Source organism: Pezoporus flaviventris, unplaced genomic scaffold, assembly GCF_033815535.1.
Source record: "Pezoporus flaviventris isolate CSIRO_AGI_PZ_B2104156 unplaced genomic scaffold, CSIRO_AGI_Pfla_v1 ptg000072l, whole genome shotgun sequence".
Classification (NCBI taxonomy): domain Eukaryota; kingdom Metazoa; phylum Chordata; class Aves; order Psittaciformes; family Psittacidae; genus Pezoporus; species Pezoporus flaviventris.
The window spans coordinates 3,044,004-3,067,971 of NW_026892620.1; the positions used below are offsets into that span (position 1 = coordinate 3,044,004).

The following is a 23,968-nucleotide window of genomic DNA, read 5'->3' on the forward strand; positions in this document are numbered from 1 at the left end:
TTGAAGTGAATTTGTGCTATTTTGGAATGTGACTGCAGAGGCTCCCAGTGGTGGAGCTATCCTCTCTCCCTATTACTTCTTTTCTGAGACCATACAATAGGTTGATGGCTTGTTTTGTTTCCTGAATCAGTCAGCTGCACAGGTCTAGTAACTGATTTTTTGCTAGCAGCTGTGCCTCTGAGAAACTCATTACAGGGTCTGCTATGTGGAAGAATTCTATTTAAAATAATGGTAATAAAAAAATCTGCCTCAAATGTAGCTTATTTTTATTTTTTGGTACAACTAAGGTGTGAAAGCTCTCTGCTCCTGTCCTTTAGCCATTTCTCTAGTAGAGACTTAAAGCTAATTTCCCGTGATGCCCACTGCAATTACTTGGGCATTTCTGCACTCTGCGGTTGGAGCCCTTGGTGACTTCTTTGTTCCACATGTCCTCACAGTGTCTATGAACTAGTGTACTAGTCTCATATTATCAATCTTTCTGTGTTTATCCAGGCTATCCACCTCACTTTTACATTAATACCTGATCTTGCAGAGTGCTTGCCTGCCTGTGCAGTAATTTTTATGATTTTAATTTTTTTTTTCCTTATTCATAGACTGCAGCAGTTCTACAGGGTTGCATGCCCCTCTCTGTGAATTTAAACCTTCTGACAAAAAGCTGAGTGGAAGAAGAGATAATGGAGAGAGTTTGGTAATCTTTGAGGGCTTTCAAGAATGAAAGTGATTACTGATTCTTTAAAATTGTCCTATAGTTTAGAAATAATGCTTACAGACAAATTGGCCAAAGTCTTCTTTCAGTGAAAGAAGGTTCCTTTCAACAATCATAACACATTAATGTTTTGAAACACTATCTCAATTGCCACTTAGGTTTTCAGGGGTATTACTGTTTTCCTCTGGAAACTTCCATAGCCAATGGCATTGAAAGAAAGGTATAAGACTGTAAAGTGAATTTCAGTTCACTTCCTAAAATTATAGGTGAAGTTAGAAGTTTCTTTTTAGCAAATGACTTGTTGAATTTTAGCATTTCCTCTCGAATACTGGCTTCTTGGAAGTATACTGGTCAATTGTCTTTAACTTTTCCTTTAGACTTGGTCTTTTGTCCTTTTTCTCCTTGCTTTCTCTAAAACCAAATTCTTCATGTGCATCACTTCCATATTTTTTGCATGTGATACACTTGTATCTTCTGCAGCTTTAAAATGCCATTACCTGTCTTTTGAAGTAGTTGAGTTTTAATACTGCATTGTTTGTAGGAAAGTTTGAATGGCTGGGTGGGGTATAGCTCTTTGAATTATTGATAGATTGTTCTGCTCAAACCAGAGGGGTTTGAAAAGTTGTTTCTTTTGTTTGGATTTGTTTTAGTGATTCACAAGTGCAATTTCTTTGTTCAGCTCTGTGGCTGCTTTCCAGTATCATTAATTCTGTATATATGTGTGTATTACTTAAGGGATATAGTCTGAGGAGAAGTGACTGCTTCTGTCTGCATTCACTGCTCTGATCAGACCTCTGGAAAACAACTTATGATGTGTGTTTTTCTGCCCTTTAGCTTGCAAACAGCTTAATCAGTTTCATGCATCAGATATGTTGAGCCTGCTGTTACTTAATAGAGTCATGCCATAATCACTTTTTTGATGAAGAAGGATATACATGTACATAGATAGGTGTGTATTTTAAGCCCATCTGTTGTCATAATGGTTGCTCTTTGAGGATACAAGCAGTTAAATGTATCTATTAGTAATAAACTATGTGAATTTTTATTTTACTGACAGATATCCGTATTAAGCTAGTTATGTTTAATCACTTTAGGTACTGAAGTTATTTTACAGACTCTTAAGAAATAATCTGCTGAAGAAACTCTCACAGCAGGGAGTTCTGTTTATAAAAGAGAATTTGGACTTGAGATGAATAAAACATGAAAATCTGAATAAAATACAAAGCCCAGTCTTGCTACCAAGCTATTGAATTGCCAGTGCAAATCTGTATGTATAAAGAGCAGATAAGTTTGTTCCATATTGGTAGTAATGTAACAGGTTTAATAATCAGGATTTTTTTTTTTAATGGAACTGTAGTCTCAGCTAGAGATATAATGCTCCATTCCTGGCAGTGTTCAAGGCCAGCTGGACAGAGCCTTGGGTGACATGGCCTAGTGGAAGGTATCCCTGCCCATGGGAGGGGGTTGGAGCTAGATGATCTTAGGGTCCTTTCCAGCCCTAACCAACCCTAACCATTCTATGGTTCTGTGTGTGTGACTTGTTAGGACAGTATGGAAAAGACTACACTAAGTTTCTGTGCTTTAACTAGTCTTGCTATGGTTGGTGTTGAAATGGAAGGTTTTATGTATCTTAAAATTTACCCATTACATGAAAAACCCCTGCTACTTACTATTAATAATGTCTCTGTTGTGTTTTTTTTATTAGATTAAGGACTTATGTTTAAATATTCAAGGTTTCTGTCCAGAAACTTTCATGTGGTTTTGTTTTGTTTTGTTTTCTTGTCTCTCAATCTTGCTATCACCATTCCCTTATACTACAGGACTAGAAGCACAGGTAGTCTTCTAAAAGCTGTAGTGTCAGAGGCAGGCAAATTGGAAAATATGCAAATGGTAAAGTCTGTGATTTTCTTCTGTTATTTTGAGGTAAATTCCTATTCCAACACCATAAAAAAAAAAAAACAAAACCAAATACAAAACAAACAAAAAAATACCCAAACAAAAAACCCATACAACACTTCCCCCCCCCCAAAAAAAAACAACAAAAAAAAAACAAAAACCACCCAAACTTGTGGCTGTCTTTCTGAGTCATTTCTTCTGGAAAAATGAAATTCCAGAGAATCCCTAGAGACTTTGTACACATCTTTGGTGGATTTTGTAATTAACTCATCAGGTGACTAAAGACAGTAAATCCCCTTCATTCTTATTGTTTGAATCTTGGTTCATGTGAATTTAATCTAAACCCTATTGTGGTTTCACCCGGCAGGCAGCTAAATGCTATACCGCCGTTTCCTTGCTCCCTGTTCCCCTGCCTGGTGGAATGTGGGAGAGAACTGGGATAGGAAAAAGGGAGTATGGTTTGAGATAAAGACTGTTTAATAGGACAGAAAAGGAAGGGAAAATAATAATAATAGTGATAAAAGTATTACAATATACAAAACAAGTGATACACAATGCAATTGCTCACCACCTGCTGACTGATGCCAGCCAGTCCCTGAGCAGCAGCCCTCGGCCAGCTTGCTTTGTTTATATGCTGAGCATGATGCCACATGGTCTGGGATATCCTCTGAGTCAGTTGGGGTCAGCTGTCCTGGCTGTGTCCCCTCCCAACTTCTTTGCACCCCAGTCTGCTCAATGGTGAGGTGAGAAGCAGAAAAGGCCTTGACTCTGTGTAGGCACTGCTCAGCACCAACTAAAACATCTGTTTTATCAACATTATTATCATCGTAAATCCAAAACACAGCGTGTACCAGCTACTAGGAAGAAAATTAACTCTATCCCATCCAAACCCAAAGCAACCCCAAAAAACACAGGAACAACAGAGGGGAAACATAGCACTTGAATCTTTTGAAGCACATAGGAAACAGTTTGCTTAGAAACCACATAACTTAAAAAAACAACCATAAAACATACAGCATTGCTTACATGGAAAATTGTGCGCTATCCCTCAGTGTAAATAGACAAAATGTAATGCTCTGATTTTTAATTTTTTCACCAAGCATTAAGCTTACTGATAATCACAGTATATATCATAGCATATACAAGTTAGCAGAAGCATCTGAATAATGCTCAATTGTCCAGAGATTTTTGTTAATCCAACTATTTATTTTCTTATTCAACACTCATTAAGATAAACATACTGTGATAAAATGCAAGATCCTAAACATGTAGCAGACAAGTCCATTCAGTAAAGTGAAATATGTCTTTATTTCCTGTAGATTTATGTTGTAGTTCTTCAGTAAACCCCCAGCATTCCTGAGCTGTAGTACTGTTAGCCTGTACTTTAATTCGCTGTAGTTCTCTTCAGAAATGCCTCTTCCCTCATTCTCTACATCTCTCTTCCTTTGTGTTCACTGCTCTGGGCAGGTACTTGATATTGCTAATTCTGTGCAGGCAAACAAGAGGGAATAATTAACCACTGAGATTTACAGCATTCTCTTCCCCAGGTTTGGATGTTTGTTCTACCAGTCCCCAGTGTTTATGAAACTTGTTTGACTTGATACCCTTGAGACCTCTGTCAAATTCATTTAAGGAAATCAAAACAAAAAAAGTTCAAGGGCAATCCCTTAGGGGCAGAGTGGTGCAGGTGGACATAGAGTTTAATTTCAGAATACACTTTTCTTTAAAATACCAGGGTAACGTATCTAATGAGTGAGGAAGAACTGTAGGAGGCAATTCCTGTGGCTTTGTTGTGGTTGGGTCTGTGTGGTTTTTGTTTTGAGCTTTTTGAAGACAACATCTGTTTATGGGGTTGTTTTTTTTTACTGCTTCCTACTCTTAAGTTTTTCCTGTAACTTGTATTGGAGTAGTTTATTTGGATCCATTCTTACCTGCTTTTTAGTGGATAATCAGAGATTTTATTTAACCTAGGTACATTTCATAACTTATGAAGAGCTTTGATATCAACCCTTGATCCTTCACCAGGCTTCAGTTCATCATAGATGCTTGACCTGGAGCTCTTTTAGCAATTTTGTGTTTTATTTGTAGCCCCTGTTAAGTCGCTGTAACAACATCCCAAAAATCTCTAAGTTACTAGAAAAGCCTAGCCCTTGCCTAACTGCTGCTTTGTGCACAGCTATGGGATTAATAAAAGATAAAACTTATATTACTGTTTGGGATTATGTAACTCCAGTATTTGACTTTAATTGGCATTGCAGAATACTTTCTGAAATCCTGAGGAGCTCTGTTATGATGTGCATTATACTTAAGAACTACTCAGAAACACTTCCTCATACTTAACTCTGCCCACCTTGTCATCAATTTACACTATAAATAGCTGGACTATTTAATTATTTTATACGTATATTTTCAAGTCATTATTGTAAATGAAAGGCTGCTTTGTCTAACAGTAGAACTGTTCTTTCTGGGAGGCATTTAAGTCATGCAGATTTGTGACCTTGCAGTAGATTGGATATTGTCATTTTCTCCTCTGAAAGTGGAATGATACCCTTGCTTCTTTTGTAGGCCAGTATTGTCAAATACTGTTAAATATTAATGATTCTGTCTGAGCAGACTTTTTCTATGATTGCGTGAAGTACTGCTTTAAGTGAACTGGTTAATGTTTGCTGGTCTACAGTTGTATTCTAATAGTTTAGGACCAGTGAGGTGGCATTTATATCACAAGATAGTAGAAAAATGGGCATTCAAAAAGGATGTAGCACATTCTGATTTCAGATTTCTCCTTTCCATAAATTCCTGGAGATTTTAATGCATTTAATAAATAATTGACTCCTAGTTTCTCCCAGGTGATTTTGGTTTTCAATTGTAAATATTATTTAACTTAAGATGATTCAATACTTTAACTATTTCTGCTTCTAGTGGACCTTTACTTACACAGTTTTTCTGTTCATTTTGTCCAGGTCAGCATCCTTGCTTTTTCCTTAGCTTGAACCATTGCTGCGTTACTTTACAATTTTCTCTGAAAGTTAACTGTTTAACTGGCTGATATAAAACATACAAGGAGTCTGATACCTTTGTTGTATACAAAACAGACTTAATATGCAGAATTGCTTAGATGCTTGTTTTGTTGGTTGTTTTTTGTTTTTGTTTTTCTGAAATCATGAAATTTAAAGATCCAAGTAGCTGATGCAGCTCATTTACACTTTTTCTTATGTACCTTTCCTCTGATGTTACTACAGTTATTCCTATATGAGAATAGAAATTTATCTGATATTTTGCAAGGACACTTGACATATCTTTGGGGTTATCATTTGATTGTTTTTTCTCAGGCCAATAAATGGCAACATGACTATGCTGTAGAGGCATTAATACTAAGCTGGCCTTATCTCAGTGTTACCAGGCTGTTAATCTTCCCAGAAAGCAGAGATATTTGCATTAAAACAATACTGTTCAGCAACAATATTAAAGATAGAATTATTGCATAAGGAAGGAGCAGTGGAGGGAGATTGCTGCTTCATGACCTCTACATTAGTATCTATTGTGTACCTCTGAGCTAGCTTTGATCCTAAGCAGTGAAACCATATAAACTGTTTTAAAACCAAACCTGAAAACAACACACAAACTGGTAAAGCCACTGTTGTGAATGTAAGGAAAGATCTGTCAGTTTGGGTGCCTGGTAAGAGAGTGTGCCTGGTGAACCTGGCTATGTTGTTCCTGTATGTGAGCTGAATTGTGAGTTTTTTTTCCAAGTGCTGCAGCATTTCAGTCTGTGGGAAAGAGCAAAGCCAGTTTAAGTGTGCTGATACTGTCCAAGAACTGGGTAGGGCTAAGTGTCTTTTCCTTCAGGACAGAAGAGGAAAGGCTTATTCACAAATTTAAGTGCAGTTATTTTGCAGAGTGTATTATAGTATTGATAATACATTCGTGGGTAAGCTGGACTTTGCTGCCCTCTGGTTAAAAGTGTGTTTAAGGATTATAGCATAATATTATCTGATCTAAGCATTTATGCCACGTTCAGCCATAGCAACATAATCTCATGTCTAACTTTTTAAAAATTTAATAGAACATTAACCCTCTGCTTAACTGAAATGAAAGTTTTCCTTTTTTTCTTTTTTCTTTCAGCTGATGCAGCCCAACAATTTCAGTATGCTGTGAGAGTTATTGGAAGCAACTTTGCTCCCACTGTTGAGCGGGATGAATTTCTTGTAGCAGAGAAAATCAAGAAAGAACGTGAGTGCATCTTTGTTTCTTTCTTAGACGTAGGAATGGAAGTTCTTCAAGAAGTTAATCTGATCAGTTTGTTCCTCTGAAAATGGGACAGCTCTACCTCACAGATAGTTATCTGGTCTGTTATTAATGCTCACTCCCTGAAAATCTCATTAGGGAAATTCCATTAATTCCCCAGTGAGCTTTCCTGATCGGCTATTTGTATTCACAGCTAGATTTTTCTGAATGCTCAGTTTAGACTTCCCTTCCTGCAATTTACTTTGTATCTTAGTTACCATGAAAGTAAACAATTAATATTGCACTCATTTCCCTTTAATAATATTCAGACGTTATGAATTTGTAGTTCTTCTTAGAAGACTGATATTTTAGTGATGCGCACTTTATAAATACTACACTTTTGGCACAATTAACTTCAAGAGCATCTGTGTGAAAGTTGCTGAATGAGCATCCTGGGAATTGATGGAATTGTTCATGTGATTTGCCTGATATTTCTTGCCTTTAGCTTCTCTACAAGTTTTCTGCAACCACCTTCTCAAACCAAAACATTAGACCCTGACAGTGTAAGTTACATCGCAGTTACATTCCATTGTATTCTGTGCTGCTCTGAGTCAAGTGTTGCGATGTGTGAATCCAATGGCGATGTGATGCATTCTTCTTGAAAAGCCAAATAGCCAAATACTGCTTTCAGCAGATCATCTGCTCTACAGTAGAATGTCCAGAAACAATTAATTGGAGTATGCTAATTAAACTAAAGCATCATATTTGAGCTTTGAAAGTTCAGTCAGGGAGGCTGAATTAGGATAACTGAAGTCAGTGGTTCTAGATGGTTTAAAGTACATGTGTATTTTTCACTAACACAGAGCTTCCATGACTTGCTGATAGACAGATAAGCCCATTAGAATTTCTCTAGATGCAACTTCAAAAGACCAAAATCTACAGTGTACACTTTCTGCATGAGTTTCTACATGCTTTGGCTAATACTAAACAACACAGCATATGTTCTTTGACCCTATTGCCAGGAGTTTTGAAGAGTGATATCTACCTCATCTTCCTTCTCCTCAACTTCAGTTTGTAGGCTGATGTTAGTAGTCATGTAACAAGTGGCTGGGTATATCATTCTAATTTTACTATTCTGGAGCTCTTGTGCAGGAATTTGGCAAATGCGTGCCACATATTTGGCAAAGTGTCCTTAGCAGTGGCTTTTGATGCTAATTAACACTTTAACAGCATTTCTTTTATTTAGGTTTCTTCAGATGTTTTTGGTTTTTTCGTGTTTTTTTTTTTTTTTTAAACATGGCTCTGATGTGGCATGACTTTTCTGAAGGCATCTTAATGTTTGAAGGTGTTTTCCCTCTGAGCAAAGACTACTGTTACTTAACTGGTAGTGATTGAGACTGTTATTTTTCTTAATACATAAAAGTTATGTGGCCTTGGAATTCTGCTTGACTTTGAGCAAGTGGCACTACTACTTTTGTTTCTTTCTTTTATTGCTTAAAATAGGAACAATTACATTTACTTTTGTGAAGGGCATGATGGCATTCTTTAACCTGTTTAAGCAGGCTCTTACCTGCTTTCGGTTGTGTTGTAATTCCCTAAGCCTACAGAATGGCAGACTAGACTTTAAAGGGGCACTTACTTAGAAAGTGGATATTTTGATTGCTTAAAGAAAAACAGGCACTTTCATTGCATCGCTTTTGATGTAAGAATTTTCGGGGCTGGAATGCAGATAACATGAAAACAGGCAAAACTGTAGAAGTCAACAGAGCGAAACAATTGAGCATCATTAAGCTTTCCTGGGTATGTTTTCCAATTTGCCACAAATGTATAATTTCAGACGTGAGTATTACATGTCTTTCAAATTTTTAATTTATATTTCTTTTTTTTTTAATAGTTGTGCGACAAAGAAGGGAAGCAGATGCTGCTTTGTTTTCAGAACTCTACAGAAAGCTCGGTACACAGGTACAATAATAAATGTATATAAAGTACAAAAACTGAAAGCACACACATGCATCTTTCTGATGTTATAGAGTTGTTTTGGAGAGTGTTCAGGTCTCTAACAATATTTTTACTCTGAGGATAGTTGAATACTGGAACAGATTGCCCAGGAAAGCTGTGGAGTCTTAATCCTTGAAGACAGTCAAAACTTGACTGGACACAGTCATGGACAGTCTGCTGTAGAAATCCTGTTTTGAGCAGAGGAGTTGGACAAGATGATCTTCAAATTGTAATTTGTGTGAAAAAGTTTGCTTTTTGCAGATGTGAGGGGTTTTTGTTTTGTTTTATTTGTTTGGTTGGTTGTTGGTTGGTTTGTTTTTTTTTCTTTTTTACTATGAGATGTTTGCTGTTAATTAGAAATCAGTTTGGAAGAGAATAAAGACCATAGTTTGAGGCCAGTTACACAAAGGGGCACTTCATATAAAGGAAGGAACTCTGGAAAAATAGAAGTGTTCATTTTATATGTAAAACTGTTGAATTGCTCTTCGTATTTAGGAGAAATGTTTTTCTGTGTTCTGTTTTTTATTCCATAATTTATGTATAGAACATGGCTGAGTTTTACAGGATAATACTAAGATTTTAAGGTCAAGAAGGTGATTCTGTAGAGAGTATGACCAGTCAGAACTAGTCAGAAGTTCTGCCCCTCATCTGTACTTAACTTACCCATTAGTTTGTTACTGCTTGGAACTAAAGTCACTCTGTAACTCTTCCTGGTTTCCTTATCCTGTATGTTTGTGTATTATTTGCGTTGTTTTGTATAAGTGAAACAAGTGTCACTGGCTTGCAGACACCTGTTTCGATGACCTCAGTCACTGGTTTCAGCCTCCTGCATGTATTACACTGATCTTGCTCATTTAGTACAGATTTTCTGTAGTGTTTCTTTAGCTTATATAATGCATCACCAGACTGTTCCATTTAGCAAGCACTGCCCCTGCAGAGCATGATGGCTGTAAACTTTGGAACAAAATGCATTATCTGTGTTGTTATCAGTTTGGTTACTCCTCTGAGTGTAAATCAAGCTTACATCAGCTATCTCTTCATATTTTGCTGTCATCTTAAATGCTTGAGGTCCTTCTAACTTCTGCTGGTTTTGTTTTTGGTTTGGTTTGGGTTTTTTTTGTTTTCCTCTGTGCTAGCATTTTGTGTACATGAAATGCTATCATCTGAATAATGCCTTCTTTAAAATTCTCTGTTTCATTCTACCAATTACTGTTTAATCTGCTCTTAAGTTTATTACTACCAGTGGACAAACATTTCCTCATGAGCTTAAGGAAGGGCACAGAAGGAATATGTCTTCAGAATCAGTAAGGCTTTTTCTTTCTCCAGCAATTCTCTTGAAAGCAGCTAGGAGAAAGAAAAAAGCTAGTGTGAATCTGTTTTAACTTTATTTCATCCATTACTCTGAAGGGAAAAGGAGGTCAGCGCTTTATTTTAGCGGCAGCTTGCCAGTTGAGCAAACTGTGCTTTTTGAGGCACTTAAACTCATTCTGTCCTGGCCAGTAGAGGCAGCAGTAATGTTGCTGCTCCTTCTTCACTAGTTGTTAATGAGTTGCTGAGTTAGTTATTTGTGACAGATGCAGTACCTCTGCTTCTTGCTTGTTGTTGAGATCAAAGCAGGAGATACTAGACTTCTGTTCAACATAATAGTAAAAATGTCTCCTTCTACTCTTATGTAACAATATGGAGCTTTGGTAGGTTTGATTGGTGTGCTGTGTCCCAAGAAAGAAATGTTCTGTGGCCAAAAGGTCGTATACTATGTAATATAAACATATAAAATGTGTAATCTGCAGAGAAACAGGAAAAATAGAATAGGGTGAGAATGAAAATGTGCCTTTTGCAAGACTGATAGCACTGAGCTGCATTGCTTCATAAAGGATAGAGTCTTTGTTGAATCTCGGTATGACTGAAGTTTCCCTTATATTTGATATTGCTTAGTATTCAGACCATAGCCTGATCAACATTGTGAGGGAGCTTGTATGAATTTCTTTTGACTTACTTCAATATGTAATGTCCATTATGAGGTTCTATGTCACTGATCAATTCAGATGCAGGTGTTGGTGTCACAGAAGTGCTGAGTAAAATATCTAGAAATATATGCATATCTAAAATAAAACATACTAATATTTGCTATAACTCTTTTCTTCAAAGCATTCTCTTTGTAGCTTGAGCTTTAGCATTGTTCTGTCTTCTCCTGGTAAGCTTGCTCCTGAGATCTAAAGCTGCTGAGAGTGTTGTTCTGAAAGTCTGTAGGTATCTATTTGTTTACTTAAAGACTATTGTGTAATGCTCAACTTTAATTTTAGCCAGTGTCTCTATCTTAAGGTGTGAAAATTTTGGTAGCTCTCTTTAAGTTTATTCATCACTTATATTTATTACCATTTAAAGTAGTACAGATTGAAATCCTCAAACTTGTAAAGCCTCCCTGTAAAGGAGACTGAAGGGGAAAATCTCCACTGACAGACAGACATTTCTTTGCTAAAAATTGAACTAAGAGCTTTCCTTCTTCGCTTTAGACTAGCATCCACATCTGAGATGATTTAAATGCTAAGAGTGTGTGGGAATGCTGGTAAAACCTTAACTGTATGTAAACCTCTTTCTTAGTAGGTATGAATCAGTAGATTAGTAGCTATGAATTTTAAATTGAGTGTACTTGCTGACCTTGGAGCAGGTGAGAGTTCATAGTTTGAACACAGTGGAGAAATTAGCAATACAGAGACTGCACTGCACATTCTGTTTATTCAAGAATATGGCTCTGACTTGGTCTTATTTGTGTAGCAAATATATATATATATATATATATATATATATATATATACACACATCTTAGTGGGCTGGATAATAAAAATTTAAAAAGAAACAACATTATTAGTCAGTAAACCAAACTTTTCTGTTCATCTTTTTTTCCAAGGGCATTTTGAAAAACAAATGGTCAATACTCTACCTCCTGCTTAGCCTTAGTGAAGATCCACGTAAGCAGTCTAACAAGGTAGGTGAAGAGAGCTTTGTTACTTCTGCAAAACAGTAATGTATGTCACTTATTTTAGATGTCATTAAGAATCACTATGTAGACTTAACTAGAGCCTCAGCTTGTGGTTGTAGTGTTTGTCTATGAGGCGTAAACTCTTGAAAAAACTATCTGTAATTTTTCTGTGCCTTTTTTTTAATACTAAGTAAATGTAAGTATATGAGTTGCCCAACATTTGTAGCTGATGATGTGACTCTTAGATGGATGGGGTATTTTTGTTTGCTTTCTGCATGGTGATATAATGTCTGCTCACATGCTAATGAGTTTGAAATGGAGTAGGAAGAGCAAAATTCCTCCTTTGGTTGCAGCTCTTCTAGCACCGAACTACTTTTTGCATCTATTGCTAGTGACAGTTTGTAGACAGAAGTAAGCTGTATTGCTAAAAGTACTTTTGCTCACTGTAAGAAACTTGCTTTTTTTCCTCATTATAGTTGTAACAAATTTTTCTCTGCATAAACATGGTCTTCAGTTATATTCTGCGTTCTTGAATATTACACTCCTGTTAACTGAAGACATGACTTAAATCAACTCAAATCTTCCTTCTTTTCATTCCTCACTTTTCAAATCCTATCCTTTCCAGGTATCAAGTTATGCCACACTTTTTGCTCAAGCATTGCCACGGGATGCTCACTCAACTCCTTATTACTATGCCAGGCCTCAAAGCCTTCCATTGAATTACCAAGACCGCAGTGCTCAGTCTGCCCAGAGTTCCTGCAGCATGGGGAGCAGTGGGATCAGCAGCATCAGCCTGTATGCCCTGAATGGGCCAACACCGACTCCACAATCACTCCTCCCAGGGTAAATTACTGTTTTACCTTACAAATAGGTTTGGAGAAGATGAGAGATGATCTCTTCTTGGTGTTTTTTTTTTAGTTTTGCCCTTTTCTTGCCCCCCCCCCCATTTATATGCTATTGGAATTTCCACTGTAGGTGTATTGGAACTGAATTCCTTACCTGAGTGGTTCTGAATATCAGGTGCTCTCATATGACTATGCCAAGCCACAGATGGCTGGCCAAGTGTATCTGTTCTAAAACTTAATCACAATTATCTGCTGAACAGCTGATATTTTATTGGATTCACGCATTTGGATTCTAGTGCCAAGTACTTTTTCACGAATTTCTCCATTCTCTGAAACCCTTTAAAAGTAGTCTATCTTCTGTAAGCACATTGGATTTAGGGTCCTTGTTCAAGTTCCTTTTACAAAGCATTCCTCAGCCAGTGTCAAATTAGTAGATTTAGCATCCTTCGTTTTTTGAATGGGTGGCCTTTCTTACATGGTCTGATTTTCTCTTAAGCGTGTTAACAGTAGGTTGAGCAGTCTTGCATCTTGAGTGAACTGTTTTTTTTTTTTTAGGGTTTGTTTGTTTTGTGTTGCTTTGTTTATTTTTTTTTAAGAGTAAAAAAATTGTGCAAGAGTTGATTTTAAAAGAACTGCCTATTAGAAAAAGATATCCTAAACCACATTCTGTTCAGCAGTGGTCTGGTCATGCCAAAGTGAATCTAAATGTGGAGCTGAAACATTCAAATAGGAAATAGTTCAGATTTTTGATATGTAAAAGCTGGCTATTTTAAGCCAGAAGATGACTATGTGAGTATTGACCTTCTTAAATAAGCTAATACAAAGTAATGTGCTCAAAATCTGAGCCCCTCTTGTGCCATTGGATATTGCGTTGTATTACCTCTACAGCTGTACAAAGCCTGACAGAGGTACACTGCACACACTCTATCTTCCATGGTATGAAAATGAACGCACATTTTAGTGTGTGAGAGGGAGTGGTTCAACAGTGATTCTGTAGTATGGGCCTGGAACATTGTCTCATAAAGGTTGATCATGGAAAAATGAACAGAATATTATTAAGAAAGTACAATAGCTTTATTTTGAGTTGAAGATACTACTTTTTTTTTTGTAATATACTGTATTTGTCATGATTTATTGGATTCATATTGTAGAAATATTTAGAAATATGTAGAAAAATTCATATTGTAGAAATAATAAGTGCTGACACAACTGGATTGTATTGTTATTAATATGTTTTACAATACAAATCGTTATTGGACTTTGTCAGTGCTAGGTGTGTATGCTGTATCTTAGATATATGAGTAGAGGGTATCTTTAAACTCAGAATAATAGGGGGGGAGGACTATGCCCCTCAACTGAATGAGGAACTGGTAGACCATATTAGTAAGCAAAAGGTGCAGTGTGATGTGGTCAAGAGAGACCTTGAAACCAACAAAACAGGGCAGAAGTGGGTCCACCCAGGTACATGCACACAAAAGACGAATGGGGAGAGGACAGCCTCCTGGGGAAAGTTCTCATGCCTTTCCTGGAACATCAGCACAACTTTGTTGGGAGTGCCTACACACTTATATATGGCAGTATCGGAAACAGACAGGAGGACTTAAGAATATGTATGCAGTACTAGAGCTGTGGTCTCACTGGGGTCACAGACACATGGTGGGATAGTTCATACCACTGAAATGTGGCAGAGTGGATACACTCTCTTTGGGAAAGAAAAACTAGGATGGCAAGGAGAACAAATTGCTATTTACATGAGAGAGCAGCAGAAATACATGGAGCTTTGCCTGGGGACAGAAGAACCTTCTGTGATGAGATGACTGACTTGGTGGGCAAGGGAAAGCAGTGAATGTATTTATTTCAACTTTAGCAAGACTTCTGACACTGTCTATATTGGCATATCCTTATTGGCAGACTTAATAAAGTATGCTCTTAAATAGGGTGACAGTGAGGTGGATTGAAAACTGACTGACCTAGACTCAAAACTTAGGATCAGGGACACAAAGTCCAGTTGGAGCCTGGTCACTAAGGGTATAGCTCAGAGGCTGGATCCTTCATCCTGCTTGATGGCATAAAGTGCACCCTCAGCAACTTTGCAGATGATAACAAAACCGGGAGTGATTGATAAAGATGGTAATTCAGCTGTTGCTCAAAGGGACTTCAGTAGGCTTCAGAAATGGGCTGACAGGAGCAGTCTGAAGTTCAAAAGAAGTCCTGCACCTGGAGAGGAATAACTTCATGCACCAGTACATGCTGGGGTCTGACTGGTTGCAAAACAGCTTTGCAGAAAGGGCCCTGAGATTCCTGGTAGATACCAAGTTGAACATGAGTGTGGAAAAGAAGGCATGTTCATGGGCTGCATTAGCAAGAGCATCAGCAGGAGGCTGAGGGAATTAAACCTTCCTCTTTGCTCATTACTGGTAAAGATACAGCTGAAATGTTGAGTCCGGTTACAGTACAAAAAAAGACATGAACAAACTCGAGATAGTTTTGGGGTTCCTTCACCAGACTAATTGAGGAGTTGGAGCCTCTGATATACGAGAGGAGGCTGTGAGAGCTGGGACTGTTCAGCCTGTAGAGGAAAAGGCTCAGGGGATCTTACCCATGTGATTATATCTGACCAGGGGAGTAGAGAAGTCTGAGCCAGACTTTTTCTCAGTGTTGCCCAGGGGAAGAACAATAAGTAATTTTCAAAACCTGCAAGGTTGGAATCACAGTTAAAATATAAGGGAAAAAACATCTTTTTGCAGTGAGGTGGGGTGTGTGTGTGAGGGCAGGAGGGTGTTGTGAAACACTGAAACAGGTTCCCCAGAGGGGTTGTATAGTCTCCATAATTGAAAATATTCAAATTCTGACTGCACAATGCACCAGGTAACCTCCCATGCTTTGAACAGGAGGCTGGAAGAAGTGATCTCCAGAGGTCCCTTGCGACCTTCACCGTTATGTAATCTGGATACAGTATAGAAATGTACATCAATGAGGTTAATATATCTGCTTATCATAGAATCATGGAAAGGTTTGAGTTGGAAGGGACTTTGAAGATCATCTAGTTCCAACTCCCCTGCCATGGGCAGGAACACCCTTCAGTTGAACCAGGTTGCTCAAAGCCCCATCCAACCTGGCCTTGAACAATTCCATGGATGGGGCAACCTGTTCCAGTGCCTTACCGCTCTCACAGTAAAGAACTTCATCCTTACATGTGATCTAGATCTATCCTCTTTCACTTTAAAGCCATTCCTCCTTGTCCTGTCACTACATGCCCTTGCAAAATGTCCCTCTCCAGATTTCTTGTAGACCCCTTTAGGTACTGGAAGGCTCTAAGGTCTCCCAGAGCCTTCTCTTCTTGATGCTGAACAAGCCCAACTCTTGGCCAGTCTCATAGGAGAGGTCCTCCTGCCCTCGGAGCTTCTTCATGGCCTATTCTGGACTCGCTCCAAGAGGTCCATGTCCCTCTTGTGCTGAGGACCCCAGTGCTGGACCCAGTACTGCAGGTGGGGTCTCACAAGACCAGAGTAGAGAGAGAGAACACCTCCTTGACCTGTTGGTCATGCTTATTGTGATGCAGCACAGCATATGGTTGGCTTTCTGGGCTGTGTGCGCATGCTGCTGGCTCATTTTGAGCTTCTCAACAAACGCATCCAAATCCTTCTCCACAGGGCTGCTCGGAATCAATTCTCTGTCCAGCCTGTATTTGTGCTGGGATTGCCCTGACCCAGCTGTAGGACCTTGCACTGGGCCTTGAACTTCATGAGACTGGCATTGGTCCGCCTCTCAAGCGTGTCAAGGTCCCTCTGGATGTCATCCCTTCCCTCCAGTACATTAACCAAACCACACAGCTTGGTGTCAACAGCAAACTTACTGAGGGTGCACTCAATCCCACTGTCCATGTCACTGACGAATTTGTTCAATAGTGCCAGTCCAAACACCAACCAGTGAGGAATGCCATTTATCTCTGGTCTCCACTTGGACATTGAGCTGTTGATGGCAACTCTTTGAGTGTGACTGTCCAGCCAATTCCTTTTTCACTGACTGGTCCATCTGTCAAATCCATGTATCTGCAGTTTAGGGACAAAGATACTGTGCAGGACGGTGTCACATGATTTGGTGAAGTCCAGGTAGATCACATTTGCTCTTCCCTTATCTACCAGTGCTGTAGTCCCATTGTAGAAGGCCCTCAGATTTGTCAGGTATCATCTGTCCTTAGTGAAGTCATGTTGGCTGCCATCACCTTGTTTGCATGTGCCTTAACATAGTTTCCAGGTGGATCTGCTCCATGATCTTGCCTTTACCAGGCTGCCATGACTTCTCAAATATGATGGATAATGACTTCATGATTCTATGATTCTGTGATATGAGGATTCTATAAAAGGATTATGGTAGAGCTGTTATCAATACCTGTAATGCAAGCCTCAGCACCAGTTCTAAGAATAGGTCAGTACATAAGCACTGAAAACTTCAGTCATGGCAGTAGTGGTGTTTGTGTGAAAAGCTAAGAAAATGGTGTGGGCAGTTTTCAGAAAGGGTTGGACTGTGGGACCTTTCCGTCACACCGGTCTTTCAGACTGTGCTGTCCACAGGACCTGCCTCATACAGGTTGTGTCTCTGTTGGCAAGCAGTGTGGATGAGTGGGAGCAAGCCTCCATTAAGTAATTAGGGTTGAGGACCTGGTGTTCTCAAGGTGCACATTTCAGAGTGGGTTATATTTTGGAGAGGTCACTTAAGGCTTTCTGTCTTATCGAGAATGCTTGCTTGAACATACCAGCAGAGCTTGCCTTGTTCCTGACATATTCTTGACATAATCTTGATCTGACCTCTTCATAGTGTTACATTTTTATAGCAGTTTCACTGCTTTCTCTTTAGTCCTGTAGCCTGTGACCTGGGCAACACAAATTAGATCTTTCTGTGAGCTTCATTCCTCCTGTACTTCTCTTTATACATGCTTCCCTTTGTTTCTAGAGTACATTCTTCTTGAAGGGTGACAGCCTAATTCAGTGTTGTACTCTAGTGCAGGTATTACAAATGCTAAGCATAAGAGAGACAGATGCTCTGTCTTGCAGGCTGTGTTCTTGCTCACTAGCTGTAATCATATGATGTGTGACCATCCCATGAGCCATGCGTGGCTGTTGAGAGACGAAAGGCATTCCTTGACTTTTTACATGGACGTTTGTGTTGCCGTCTTGCGCCATCTCTCCCTGCAACTCCTTTCACAGCTTTGTGGAACTAGTTTATTATTTTTAAAATATGTGTCTATTTCCAAATGTCTGAATTCAGTTGGTGGAGGGCAGAGGACTGGTCAGCAGCAAAAATCCCTTGTAGATGTTTTTACCATCATGATACATAAATAATCAGAAAGGTAACTTCTGGTCTTAAAATTTTTCATTTTTAAGACTTCTTTTTGAGAAGAATTTGACAAGTTTGAGCATAAAGGAAATAAGGGCTTCTCTAGATGCGTCCTGCTCGATCACATCTTCAGGTACTTGACGCAAGCTCTCCTAAACAGTAGAGGAGCAGAAAAGTGAACTTTCTCCTCTTTCTCTGTTTTCCTTTGGCATGTATCTACAGTTTCAAGTAATAACAAAATGTAAATATTTGTTTATTTATATGTTGTTATTATATTTGACTTCCCTCTTAATCCATTTCAGTGTATTTACACAGTTCAGTGTGGACAAAGATAATCTGTGATACAAAATCACACTTGTCAAATCTGTACTTCCTTTTCTATAGTTTTGTGGGGTTTTTTTAAGTGCTTATAGGAACTACAGTATAAGCTTACAAATATAAGTACTCTAGGCTTATAGGAAGCCTATTGTTTGCACCCTTTTTGAAGTTCCATTATTGACAAAAACCCAAACTCAAAACAACTACAAACAAAATGTCCACAAAAAGCCACCTCAAGCGTGTGGCATTTTTCAGCATACCCCACACCAGGTGATGAGCACAGAATCGAAGTTCTTCAGGATGTTTCTTCCTTTTGTCCTTTTAGACAATCCTATCAAGCTCCAGGCGTTGGAGATTGCCTCCGTCAGCAATTAGGGTCACGTCTTGCATGGACTTTAGCTGCAAACCAGCCTTCGTTACAAAGTGCTACCTCAAAAGGCGTTTCAAATGCTGTGTCCCGTGGTGTGCCAAGGTCAAGGCGAGAAGGGGATACAAGTGGTGAGCAAAGACGTATTTATTAACAATAACTTTTTACAGTTCGTATCTACATCCTCCACTAGTTTTCAATGATTTTGAAATAGTTTTATAGCATGTTGAATTTTTTGTGGAGTGTTTTGCTAGAATGTGCTTGATAGAAGGATAGAAGCAAATATGTGAGACTAATATATTTGGCCACAATCTCTATGGTTGTTTGCTAATTTCCTTCTGCAGTGATTGGTTTCATAAAGTGTTCTGGTCCTCTTAAAAGACTGATTTCATTGCAGTGTTTGTCAGAATCAGGTGGTTGTGGTTTGTGAGTAATGGTCACTCTTTTGATGATCAGAAGATGCTACTGCTTTTAAGGAGCCAGAAAGAGTGCTCAGTGAATAGAACTTGAAATACTCATCCATTTGTGATTCTGTCCTTTAAAACTTGGAAATGTGCATGAGAATATAGAGCTTTTAAAAATATTTTTTCTTTACATGAGCGCACTGTTTACAGTGGTTGTATTTAGGGGAACTGGCATAGCATATTGGCAACAATGAAAAAAAAAATATTGCTAGTTTATTTCCTCAGTGGAGTGGCTGTAAACTTGAATAGATTCTCTAGGCATCAGTTTCTGAATTTGCACAAGTGTAACTTGTGCACAAGGAGAAATTGTTAAACATATGATCTCTGTGACAGCTATGTTATTTTCAGCCCACTCATACTGTGAAAGCAGGAGACTTTCCTGAGTAAGAGCTAATGGCAGATGTTGTCACCCTACAGTGCTGTTAGTCTCTGGCGGACAGCTAAGAGATGTGGGGTTTTTAATTATTTTTCTTTTGTTATTGTTTTGGGGTTTGTTTTAATAACTCCTGTATAAAGAGTGTGGATAGGTAGAAGATAAAATACAGTCTGACTGCCATTCCCTGACTCTTCATGAGTAACAGTGCACAAAGCAACATCTTACAGAGCAGAGTTGTTCTGGTATATCTGAGGGCAGCATTTGTCATTTAGAACCAGTTAACCACTAATTAGCCACTGCTGGTGTGAAAGAGGATGAATGGGGGTGTGTCTATATGTATGTAATATTTATAAATATGTATATATATGACAGATTTGATACGTATAAACAAAAATATATAAAATCAAGCGCTGCCTCTTATTTTTGTTGGACTAATTGCCATAAAGAGCAGTACAAACTTGTTTTATTCAGTCAGCCAGCAGCTGTGGCTCTTGATTCTTATATGGGATGGTATAAGAAAAGACTGACAGTTGACTTAAATGTAGTCACTTGTTGATGCAGACATAAAAGTAGGACTGCATTCAGAAAAGGCTATTGACAAGAAGAATATTCGTATTTCTATGAATATTAAATTCTTCTAATTAAAAGGGGTGGGTGTTTTTCTTCTAAATTTGGTTACTGTTAACTGGAGTTTTATTCATCTACACAGAGTATAATCAGGAGGGTGATATTAATTCCTGTTGTATTACTTATCAATTAAAGAAATATGCCTTTGAATCTTTTACCATTTCACTAAGAATTCCTAAAATGCATTAGCTATTCTTGTGCATATCTTAGCATTATTAAGAGTATCTGAGTTTTAAACAGCATCTTGAGGTGATGACTGCTTTTGCTAAAATAAGAATAGAATTTATTTTTTTGTTTTCTGTTTGGTTTTGGTTGGTTGTTTTCTTTATTCTGAGAAAGTGGACTATTGGGAAGGCAAACTGATGAGAGTAAGGGTGCTGTCAAATTTGGGAGAAGCATGCTGTAGCATCTCAGTTTTTGGATAGCCATTAAAATTGTTTCATTCTTGATATCTTAAATGAAGTTACAAAAGCAGATGGTACCATTTTGTCCAGAAAAGGTGGGCATATTTGCAGTGGCCTGCACAGCATCTTTTTCAATCTTCTGTTTCCTTTAAATCAAAAAATACCTGACATCTCAAACATAATCTAACCTCTAACTTGAGTTAAGAGGCAGAAGTAAACTGTATGCTGCAATGGTAAAAGCAGTACTAAATCACAGGTACATCTTCAGAAACAGTATTTACACTTTTCTGTTTGCCATCTCTGTAGATGTTACACAGCTGGCAGTCTGGTTCTGATCTGTCTTTTCACTAAGCAGTAGCATACGTGATTGAAAGCCAATATTTAAACAAGCAGCTCTTCCTTCTGGATTAACTGATTTCCTAGCTGAATGTAGAAGAGATTATTCTGTAAGTCCCATTTAACCACTTCAGCTGTTTGTTCAAAGAGAGGTAAAGTCATCATGATGCTTGACTTAGAACTTGCATTAGTGATTGAATTAGAAAAGATAAGGAGTTTAAGAACTGGCTGAAGTATTGGTTAAAATATAACCATATAGCTGTGCCGTACAAGCTGTCTTGCTTTGAGAGGGTCACAAGTATCAGTAGAGGCCCGTAAAGGGAAATCTTGGCTTCTCTGTCAGGTTGTTAAGAGGACTCAACACAGGCTTTCTCATTTTTAACTAAACACAGGCTTTCTCTTTTTTTGGGCTATGCTTCTAAATAGCGTTTTGAAGTTGTAATAAAATCTAATTGTCCATCAAAACGAAATATTTTTTTATTCTTTTTCTTTCCAGGCTCTGTTGAAGTAACTGAAGCAAATCTTGTAAGAGATGTTTTGTATGTCTTCCAGGGAATAGATGGCAAAAACATCAAAATGTGCAATTCTGAAAATTGCTATAAAGTGGAGGGAAAGGTACTGTATATTGACTGGTATTTCATATGTGAGCAGAGATGTATGGAGGGGAAAAATAGCCATGAACAATACGTTAAAAAAAAAAAAAGGAGTAAAAATATTTTCACAAGTCTTTACTCTTTCCCCAGATTTTTTTTTTTTTTTTAATACAACAGAGTAGTTTCAACAGTACTAATTTAAAAATGATTGGGTGGATTAGGTCCCAGAAAGAAACTGTAGTATCTCACAAGATGTGAATAAACTCCAAACTATTAAGCCAGTACAAAGACTCCCAAATTATGGCATAATTTGAGGATTTTTGTCATCATTTCCCCTCTGCAGTGTAGAAGAGGCTGTTGACTACATTATTAGTGGATTAAATTTAACAGCCTGAGATGTAGAATGGATGCTAGCTGCTTGATACTGTAGTCTTGATTACAGTTTATAGTGACCAGATTGGATCGTGCAGATCACCCAAGAAAGCACTGTGCCAGAGCTGAAGAAAGTGCTTTCAACTCCTGTAGTTGGTAGAAAATCCAGCTGATGTGGATTTGAAGAAATATGTCAAAGAGAGTGCAGAGGAACAGGAGAGAAGCCGAAGAGGGAGAAGATCTTGTTTTAAGGTGGCAAGATGTTAAGTGTATTTGCAGTATGGAGAAGAACTGAGAGGGAGATTGGGTCAGCTGAACAAGGACAAAAAAGTGGCTCTAGTTATTTTAGCATATTCTCCTTAGTCAGTATTTAGACAATACTGCATCACAATTCAATTTCAGCTCGCTAATTTATTGTCATGTTCTTGTTCAAATTCTTGTACAAGTGCTTCAATTTTTAATATATATTAAGAATGTTATACTATGACAATATGACATAGTCCTAACATGGTGGGGAATAGAGTTTGGGCCATTTCATATGCTGAGAGCACAGTAGACTTATCTTGATGTTGACAATAACTGAACTAATTTTCTTTTCTCCTCCATAATAATAGCAAAAAGTGAAATGTATAATTGTTCCCCTCTTATTTTATAATGACATTTAGGGCTGCTTAGTGGAGGGAAAAATGGAAAACTTCAATCTTGTTAAGTCACTTGACATCCTTAAGAATCTGTTTATTATCTTCTGTACCTGTAGATGCTGCAAAGATTGTAATTCCTCAACACCTGCACTGAGTTAATTATGTTCCATATACGTTAGACTATATATGGGAAAGGAAAGGTACCATAATAGAGTCTCCTAGAGGAATGTGAAGAAAACTTGGTGATTGCAAAATTGGCACTATGGGTTTCATTAGTTTTCTGTGTAGTTTTCATATCAAATAGGCTAGTTTTTAGTGAAAATCTGTTCTACTTTGAATTCCTAATTCTGTTAATACAGGGAGTTTGATTATTTGGATGGTTTGTGTTCAGTAATGCTTTTTTCTAAGAACTATTTGTCTTTAGTTATTTTTGTGAAGTCAGTTGTCTTCCATCATTCTTCGTTACTGGCACTTGTGCTGAGCTACTGGACCCAGCGAAAAAATTGTTTGTCTAGAACTGCAGCTGGAGCGTCTGATGATGAACACAGAGGACCAAGGTCATGCCTCCTCTAGTTATGTTGACTGCATCTTACGCAAAGTAGTAGTCAAAGCATGCAGTTTCCCCTCAGCTGCAAAAAGAAAATGATGTTGTACACGGTCTGTTTTTGCCAGAAAGCAACATGCTTTCCAAGATGTTAGTCTTGCTTGAATGTCGGTGTTAATATTAGGTCTGTTGGTGACATTCAGCACTGTATAAGCTAGCAGCTTCTGCTTTGATCTAAGAGATACAAATGTAATAACACTAAGCCAATTTTGCTTGTTCCTCATTTGATTCCAGTGGATGTGTATTGTCCTTAATGCTTGCCAAGTACTCTGCAGTGGCAGAATTCTAACGGTTCTTATGTCATCATTTTGGTTTTAGCTGTGGGCAGTCTCAAGCTGTGTCCAACTATGCTTGTTTAGGCTAGAATTTATCCTATAGAAGTTGTTCAAGATGTTAAAGTTGTGCTTTTGCAGCTAAACAAGAGAGCCAGAGATTGAACTCTGCTCTTACAGCCAAATGCTGCTGTCTGGTTCAAGCCCACATTGCTGTGATTAATACACTCTGTAGCTGATTTTTATCTTGGAGAATACCGGTGCTGCTGACTGAAAGACTTAAAGAATTAGTTTGATTCCTAGTTCTATGGCAATCCATTTAGCTTGCTAGTGCATTTCATTTCTTTGGTTTGGACTGCTCCAGCTGGCTGTCCGAGTTATAATTGTCTGTAGAGATGGGATAGGCCCAATGGCTGTGGGCAGTCAGTGTCTGCCTCTTGGCCTAGCGTACTGGGGGGTTTTGTCCTATAAAGTTTGAAAACTTGATGATGGTTTTCTTGGGTGACATCATGAAATGTGGTAGAAGCAAATCTCAAGTAGGAATGCAAGGAGCAGCATCTTATGTGTTGGTAATTTAAAGGAAGAAATGTGCTGATTTAGATGAAAAT

The 23,968-nt window shown here is 38.1% G+C and overlaps 1 protein-coding gene across 1 annotated transcript in view; it reads left to right on the forward strand.

Annotated features, from left to right (window-relative positions):
• TUBGCP3 (tubulin gamma complex component 3) overlaps window positions 1-23,968 on the forward strand; it is a 51,977-nt gene that overhangs the window by 5,254 nt on the left and 22,755 nt on the right. The window contains exons 2-7 of the mRNA XM_061472745.1: window positions 6,725-6,832; window positions 8,721-8,788; window positions 11,733-11,810; window positions 12,430-12,647; window positions 18,630-18,802; window positions 21,375-21,493. Of these exons, the coding sequence (XP_061328729.1) occupies window positions 6,725-6,832; window positions 8,721-8,788; window positions 11,733-11,810; window positions 12,430-12,647; window positions 18,630-18,802; window positions 21,375-21,493 (764 nt within the window). The remainder of the gene's footprint in view (window positions 1-6,724; window positions 6,833-8,720; window positions 8,789-11,732; window positions 11,811-12,429; window positions 12,648-18,629; window positions 18,803-21,374; window positions 21,494-23,968) is intronic.